The sequence below is a fragment of the Haemorhous mexicanus genome, chromosome 31, assembly GCF_027477595.1.
Source record: "Haemorhous mexicanus isolate bHaeMex1 chromosome 31, bHaeMex1.pri, whole genome shotgun sequence".
NCBI classification, from domain to species: domain Eukaryota; kingdom Metazoa; phylum Chordata; class Aves; order Passeriformes; family Fringillidae; genus Haemorhous; species Haemorhous mexicanus.
This window is the reverse complement of record NC_082371.1, coordinates 941,466-948,873: the sequence shown is the minus strand read 5'-3', so window position 1 is coordinate 948,873 and position 7,408 is coordinate 941,466. Positions and strand designations below refer to the sequence as shown.

The window sequence follows — 7,408 nt, the reverse complement described above, 5'->3', positions numbered from 1 at the left end:
CCACCGCCCCCGCCGCTGCCGCTGGCCCGGCCCCGCAGCGCCATTGGCCACGCCGGGGCTCCCCGCAGGCTGACATCATCCCCGCCCGCTCCCCGCTTTGGATCTCCCCCCCCATCACACCCCCGGCTCCTGCATCTCTGCGGGGTCGTTCGGGACTTGTAGTGCACCGGGCTGCACCGGGCGCCGGTGCCCGCGCGCCCCGATGGACGAGTCCCGAACGACCCCTCATCTGTTTAACCCCCCCCCCCCAGGCATCCCTCCTCCTTTGATATGATCCCCTTTAATCCGTTTAGAGGCCGGGGATAACGAGCAGCAGCCGGAGCAGGTGTTCCCGTCTCGGGGTGGGTCACCCCACGGTCGGGGGGCACTGTGTGTGTGTCTCACGGTGTCCCCAAGGTCGGGGTCAGGGTAGGGGTAGAGCCAGAATATGGGATATATACATACAGATGTATATAGGGCCCTAATCCCCCCTCAAAATCCCCAGCCCACCCAGGCACCCCCACCCCCAGCCCCTGCCGTGCCCAGCTGTTGCAGGAGAGGAGCAGATGTGAGTATACGAGTTTGGGAAGCAGATAATCTGTAGGGAATTGGCTGCTAGAAACCTTATTAAAAGACACCATGAAACATCCAGCTGGTTACCCCCTGCTTGGACACAACTGCAGGACAGAAGTTCTGCCTCCTGAAAACTGGGAAACCTGTGGTGGGGGTGGGGCAAGATCACCTGTGTGTCCCTTCCCCAGAAATGAGACACAGGCCCAGTGTGGCAGTGGTTCTCAGTGTCAGAGCTTTATTCCAGAACAGGAAGCATCAGCAGGAGGTGGAGATGCTGTGGGGCTGGGGGGATGATGCAGTCCCCAATTACCAATGGAGAGACATGGAGCTATACGCTCCTGTGGAGACACTGCACCAGCAACTCCAGCTGCTCGCTCAGAGCCACCTCATCCCCGTCATTGGTGATCACCCAGTCAAAGGCCACTCCCTGGTCCAGGCCACACTCAGATTCAGCGTCGTCCACCCCTGGTAGCACAGAGCCCAGGGAGGCCCCAGGGATGGTCAGGATGTGTGTGTCTGCACCCCCACCATGGCCCCACCCCCAGAGGTGGGGGCCTTGATCCCAAGCCTCTTGCTCCCACTGCCAAGGAAGGGTAGTGGAGGCAGCAGACCTGTGCTCACTGGGCAGCCCCAGGTTTGGTGTCACACTAGGTGAAGCTGCCCCTCACTCGCTCACCAGTGACAAAGACCCAGTTCCTCCTCTTCCTTGTCTCCTCAGTAGCCACCACCCTCACGGTCTGGACCACATCCCCGTAGGCGGCCCGGAACCACTCCACATCTGAGAGGCGCCGTGTGTCACTCACCACCTGCACAGGGCTCCATCAGCACCCAGCCTGTGCCCCCCAGGGGCCCCTGGGCACTGCCCAGAGCTCGCCCACACCCGCTGCAGTGCCCTGTGCCCTCCCAGAGCTCACCCACACCGGCTGCAGAGCTCACCCACATCGGCTGCAGGGCCCCTGTGCCCCCCCCAGAGCTCACCCACACTGGCTGCAGGGCCCTGTGCCCTCCCAGAGCTCACCCACACTGGCTGCAGGGCACTGGGGAACCCCCAGAGCTCACCCACACCGGCTGCACCATCCCTGTGCCCCCCCCAGAGCTCACCCACACCGGCTGCAGTGCCCCTGTGCCCCCCCCAGAGCTCACCCACATCGGCTGCAGGGCCCCTGTGTCCCCCCAGAGCTCACCCACACTGGCTGCAGGGCACTGGGGAACCCCCTAGAGCTCACCCACACCAGCTGCAGCATCCCTGTGCCCTCCCAGAGCTCACCCACACCGGCTGCAGTGCCCCTGTGCCCTCCCAGAGCTCACCCACACTGGCTGCAGGGCACTGGGGAACCCCCAGAGCTCACCCACACCGGCTGCAGCATCCCTGTACCCCCCCAGAGCTCACCCACACCGGCTGCAGTGCCCCTGTGCCCCCCCCAGAGCTCACCCACACTGGCTGCAGCGCCCCCTCCACCGCGGCCCGGCAGAAGAAGCCGGGATCGGCGCGGCGCTTCTCCTCGCCCCAGCGGATCATGTCCTGGCGGAACTTCTCCTTGTAGGCACTGGCATCCAGGAGGCGCTCAAAGTCGAGCCCGTGTTCCTGTGGGGAACGGGGATCGGTGGGCATGGCCTGGGCACACGAGCACGGCGTGGCACGGCCACAGCTGCCGTGACATGCCGCAGCATGGCGGGACGGGATGGGACAGCACAGCACAGCACAGCACGCAACAGCTCGGCACGGTGTGGTACAGCACAACCGTGGGATGACACAACTTGGCACAGCATGTCCTGACATGGCTTGGTGTGGTGCAGCATGGCACAGCATGGCAAAGCATCAGATGGCACAGCATGGCAAAGCATCAGATGGCACAGCACGGTGCAGCAGGGCAGGCACAGCTCAGCACTGTGCATGGCAAGGCAGAGAACAGCAAAGCACATGCCCTGGCACAACTCAGTGTGGCATGGCACGGCTCGGTGTGGTACGGTGTGAGCGTGGGATGGCACAGCACGTGGTAGAACGCGGCAGTGTCCTGGCACAGCTCGGGATGGTGTGGCACTCTGTGGCACGATATGAGCATGGGACAGCAGAGCGCGGCAGTGTCCGGCACAGCACGGCACTGTCCGGTACAGCTCGGGATGGTGTGGCACGGGGTGGCACTGTGTGGCACGGTAGGAGCGTGGGATGGCACAGCACAGCAGTGTCCTGGCACAGCTCGGCGGGTGTGACAAGGCTCGGTACCTTGGCGTACTGCTCCTTGAGGGGCCCGGAGAGGCGCAGAATGGTGCAGACATCAGGGCCCAACCTGCGAGAGAGGGGCGAGCGGGACGGGCACTGACACAGGCTCTACTCGGCCAAGTCCTGGCCTCCCTGTGCTCCGGCACCATCCCCGCCCGCCGTGCCCTCCCCGCCCACACGCCCGGCCCCAGTCCCGCCCGGCCCGGTACCGGCTCCGCAGCTCCTCGGCCACGAAATCCTTCCCCGATTTCCTCTTCCCGCTCAGCAACAGCACCGCGCGCGGCGCCGCCATCGGCGCCTCCGCCCCGCCCCTCACCACGCCCAATGACCACGCCCCTGATGGCCCCGCCCCCAGCAGCCCGCCCGTCTCACGGCGCCCCCTGCCGGGCAGAGCCCGCACCGCAGCGAGGCGGCCCCGGGGACACGGCGGCTCCTGCCCCCGGTATCCCGCACCCCGGCACCCCTCTGCTCCTCTGCCGTCCCCTGCCCCCAGCGCCCCCACTTGCTCCTCACACCCTCCATTCTCCTCCGACGCTCCCTTTCCCCAGCACCCTGCTCCTCCCAGTATCTGCATTTCGCCAACACTCTTCCCCCCACAATCCTTATTCCTCTTCTGCACCCCGCTTTCTCCCAGCATCCATTTCCCCCAGTACCCTCTTTTCTCTCCAAGCACCGTTCCTCCTCAACATCCCTATGCCCCGTCTGCACCCCACTTTTTCAACTGCTCCTCACTTCCTTCAGCACTCCCCTTTCCTCTTCACTGCTCCTCCTCTAAATCCCCATTTTCCCCCAGCACCCCCAATACACTTTCTTCTCCCCCAGCAACCCCCTTCCCCTCCAACACATTTCTCTCTGCCCTGCCTTTTCATCGACACCCCCCCTCCCCCAGCAGCCCTTCCTCCTCCCAGCAGTCCTTCCTTCTGTCTCACAGTACCTTCTTTGACCACAGCACTTCAGTCCCATCTGCTCTCCCCTTACACACCCTATTCCTCCTCTGAACCCCCATTTCTCCAGCCCTCTTCCCTCAGCACCTCCCTTTCCCCCACATCTACACAGCTCGGCCCAGCAGTGACTTTATTCATGGTGGCAGTGCAGCATCACACAGTGCATTTGGTTGTGGATGTGGCCCTACTTGGCCCTACAGGGTGTGGGTCACCCCTAGCCCCCCATAAACAGCATATGGGGAGCCCTTGCATGGGGGTGCAGGCACAATACTGCTCCCCTGGCTCTACGCACGTGTGCCATACTGTCTTGGGGCTCTCTGGCTCCACACGTTCCTGGAGGTGCTGCAAGAGAAGGGAAAATGTGACGGGCAGCACTGAGGGGGAATCCCTGGGGACCCCTGGCACCGCCCACCCCAGCTCACCCACTGTAGTGCCGCAGCATGTACTCCTCGAAGCCATCAGCTGCCTCCTTGTCGCCCCGCTCCTGCCATGCCACATCCTCAAGCAGATCCTCCACATCATCCACAAAATCCACAAACCGCAGGCGGTCGTGGGCAAAGACACCGTCAGCCCTGAAGGCCCCATCGAGCTGCAGTGCCAGCCTCCCAAATTGTCTCCCCAAGCCCAGCTGCCCCATGAAGCTCTCCAGCAGTTGCAGGAACTGCACCTTCTGCACCGGTTCCAGGGCAACCCCAAGCACTTCCTGGCCCTCCTTGTGGGCACAGTCAGTCACCCCAGAACAGCCCTGTGGTGCCCGGTACCGCTTGAGCCAGGGCAGCTCATGGGAATCGTGCCGGGGATGGCTGTGAGACGGCTTCCCCCAGGCTTTGCCTGGCTTGTGCTCACGGGGGGCTCGGGGCTCCTTCTTGTGGGGTTTGCCCTGCTCTCTCCTCTCCTGCTCGTGGGGGGACCCCCTGGTGCCATGCTGTTTGTGCCACCTGCTCTCCTTCTCCACCTTGGATGGCTTCTTCCAGGGTGTGGAGAAGGACCCCGACACGTCTGCCTTCAGCACCTGGGCCAGGTGCTGCTCCAGGGTGCTCAGCTCCTCCATAAGCCCCTTGAGATCCCCAGAGCCCCGCACACGGTCCAGGGTGTCTGCCAGCTCCTGCCGCAGTGAATTCAGGCTTCTGTGCCGCCATGCCGCGGCCTTGCCGTGCCCTGGCATGCCTGTGGCACGTGGCTGCTCTGTGGCACGTGCCTGCTCTGCCCTTGGCTCCCTGGGGCTGCTAGGGGCCCCCGTGGTGGCCTGAAGGCGCCGCAGCTCAGCCTGGGCCTCTCGAAGCGCGGTCACCTCCCGCTCCAGCGCCGCACGCAGCTGCGCGTTCTCTCTGGCCAGGCTCTGCTGCTGCGCCCCGGCCGCCGCTGCCTCGCCCTCGCTCTTGTGCAGCAGTGCCTGCAGATCTTCCTTGTGGGCCTGGGGCAGGGGTGGGAAGGTGTAAAAGAGGTGGCAGCGGGACAGCAGCACCGGGACCAGGTTGGTGCCCAGCACCACAGCACTGAGATGTGGTACTGGGCACTGACCTGTAGCTCTGCCTGCATGAGCCGGATCTCCTGGTTCTCTTTGGCCAGCTTGTCCAGGAGCTGGCTCATGGACTGCATGTTCTGCGGGCCCCCATCATCTGGCAGAGGAGACTTCTGCTGCGAGTCCTGGAGGACAGGAAGGTTGGGAGCCCTGGGAGCGTTGAGGGCACCCTCTACCCTCACTCAGCCCTGCTTGAGATCCCTCCTTACATTGCTGTCTATGGACAGCAGTGACTCCTGCTCCCCAGCAGCCAAGTCCCAGCTCCCAACACTCTCCACAGGGCCTGCAGAGAAGGACATGGTTCTGAATGTCCAGGCTGCTGTGAGATGTCCCCCTGCCCAGGTGGGCTAGTCGCTTCTACTCACCATCTGCCACATCGTAGATACCACCTGGGGAGAGGAAGGGACAATGAGGGGGATGTCTGGACCCCATCCCGTCCCTGGGGCTTTGGCCACTGGGACCCCACTTACCAGTGATGATCAGCAGCCCCAGAGCAACCAAGGCCAAGGCCCCCAGCAGGTACGTGCTCATACTGAGCCCATCATCACCAGTGTCTGGTGACCCCTGCTGTGGGGCAGGTGTGACAGTGGGGGGCTCAGGACAGGGCTTGTGGCCCGGCCGCCACCGCAGCCCCTCCACGTTATCGTCACTGCTGGTGCAGGACACGTCCTCCATTGCTGGCCCTAGGGGGAGACGGGGTGGGGAGGGGGATCTCCAGGGAGGATCTACACCTAAACACTGCCAGCACAGATTCCCCCAGGCCAGTCCCCTGTGAGGTCTGACCTTCTTGGGCGGTGTCAGGGCAGGGTTGTGGCTCAGCCTCAGCATTCAGCTCCTCCTGCTCATCGCCCTCCAACACACTGGGCTCTGCAGAGCCATCCAGGGCAGGCCCTGCCCGTGCCTTGGAGTCCTCACATTGCTCTGGGTCCTGCAGACACAGGCGTTGGCACAAGGGGTATCCCTGTGTGGGGAGCAGCCCACCAGCTCCAGCTCAGCCCCAGCCCCCTGGTCTGACTCACCCCCTGCCCGCTGCCCTCAGGGCACAAGGTCTGGCTGGGGAAGGTAGTGGCACCACTGGCGGTCACAGCTGGGGAGAGCCAGAGCATGGGGATGAGACAGTGGCACAGGAAGGTGACATCAGGCTTGCCCCATACCCCTGGTGGTTGCCTGCCTGTGACTGTGTCCTGGGTGCCTTCATCCTCCTCCTCCGGTTCCTCATTGTCAGACCCGTGGGAGGCTGAGTCCTGCTCTGGACCCACTGTGTCAATGGGCAGACCCTAGGGCAAGGGGGTACATAGGGAGACACTTTTAGCCCTGACCTCCACGTGCCTACAGCCCCAGGTGGGCACTGCGGGGTGTCCCCGGGGGTTTCCAGCTCTGGGGGGCTGCCCTAAGGGCCCCAAGGCATGGGGTCCCAGTTCTGGGATGCTGCCCTGGAGGTCTCAAGGAGTGAGGGTCTGCTCTGGGGATTGTGAGCCCTCACCTCACTGCCCGCCATCACCCAGCTGCTCTCTGAATCTCGGGGATCCAATTTCTCCGCCATAGGGACAGTCCAGCGCTACCTGCAAAGGGACAGATGGGCGGACACACGGACAGTGGGACACGACCCAACTCCCAGGACCGGCTGGATGTTACCGGGAGAGCCACGGTGCCGGTGCCAGCCCGTCCCTCCAGCCTGTAGCTGGGAGGCTTTCAGGGAGCCGTCCCGGTGCACCGGCTCTGGGCTGCACCCCTCTGACACCAGCTGCCGCCGCGGGGTATTTTTAGCCGGTGATGCGACCCAGCAGGTGGACGGGAGACGCAGGGCCTGGCGTGGGGGAACCAGGGACCCCGGTCGGGATCCCACCGCCCCACAGCAAAGCGGCAGCACCGGACGGGGGTCTCGAGCAGCCCCCGCCCCTTTTCCCCCCCTTCCCCGTCCGAGACCCAGAACCGGCCTGGGGGGGACGGCCCCGCCGCTGACAACCCCCTCCTCTCCGCTTCTCACGGCCTCTCCGAGCTGCGCCCGCGCCCTCAGCCCCGTCCGGGCCCGGCAGGGGCAGCGCTCCCGCCGCTCCCGCTACCTACGCCCGCCGCGTCCTGCCGGGAACTTTCCCCGGGGCTGCCACCGCCCCCGAGCCGGGGCGCGCACGTGACGCGAGCAGCCAATCACAGCCCGCGTCGCAGCGT

The 7,408-nt window shown here is 64.7% G+C and overlaps 2 protein-coding genes across 6 annotated transcripts; both read right to left on the bottom strand.

The window, feature by feature from the left end:
* Positions 1 to 761: 761 nt before the first annotated feature.
* On the bottom strand, positions 762 to 3,347 carry PMVK (phosphomevalonate kinase). Its single transcript, XM_059870910.1, has 5 exons — positions 2,983 to 3,347; positions 2,777 to 2,840; positions 1,985 to 2,137; positions 1,229 to 1,358; positions 762 to 1,017 (listed from the first exon to the last, which is right to left on the bottom strand). Exons 1-5 carry the CDS (start codon positions 3,345 to 3,347, stop codon positions 881 to 883), a joined length of 849 nt encoding a protein of 282 aa, XP_059726893.1. The 3' UTR covers positions 762 to 880.
* A 486-nt stretch (positions 3,348 to 3,833) lies between these two features.
* PBXIP1 (PBX homeobox interacting protein 1) lies at positions 3,834 to 7,375 on the bottom strand. 5 transcript variants are annotated; one of them, XM_059871329.1, is made up of 11 exons: positions 7,307 to 7,375; positions 6,723 to 6,801; positions 6,411 to 6,516; positions 6,259 to 6,326; positions 6,023 to 6,167; positions 5,710 to 5,922; positions 5,605 to 5,628; positions 5,449 to 5,522; positions 5,239 to 5,364; positions 4,140 to 5,131; positions 3,834 to 4,059 (listed from the first exon to the last, which is right to left on the bottom strand). In XM_059871329.1, exons 2-11 carry the CDS (start codon positions 6,780 to 6,782, stop codon positions 4,002 to 4,004), a joined length of 1,866 nt encoding a protein of 621 aa, XP_059727312.1. In that variant the 5' UTR covers positions 6,783 to 6,801; positions 7,307 to 7,375; the 3' UTR covers positions 3,834 to 4,001. The 5 variants fall into 5 exon arrangements, with proteins under 5 accessions (XP_059727312.1, XP_059727313.1, XP_059727314.1 ...); XM_059871330.1 differs by having other exon boundaries at positions 7,303 to 7,372; XM_059871331.1 differs by lacking the exon at positions 7,307 to 7,375 and adding an exon at positions 7,227 to 7,275.
* Positions 7,376 to 7,408: the final 33 nt, after the last annotated feature.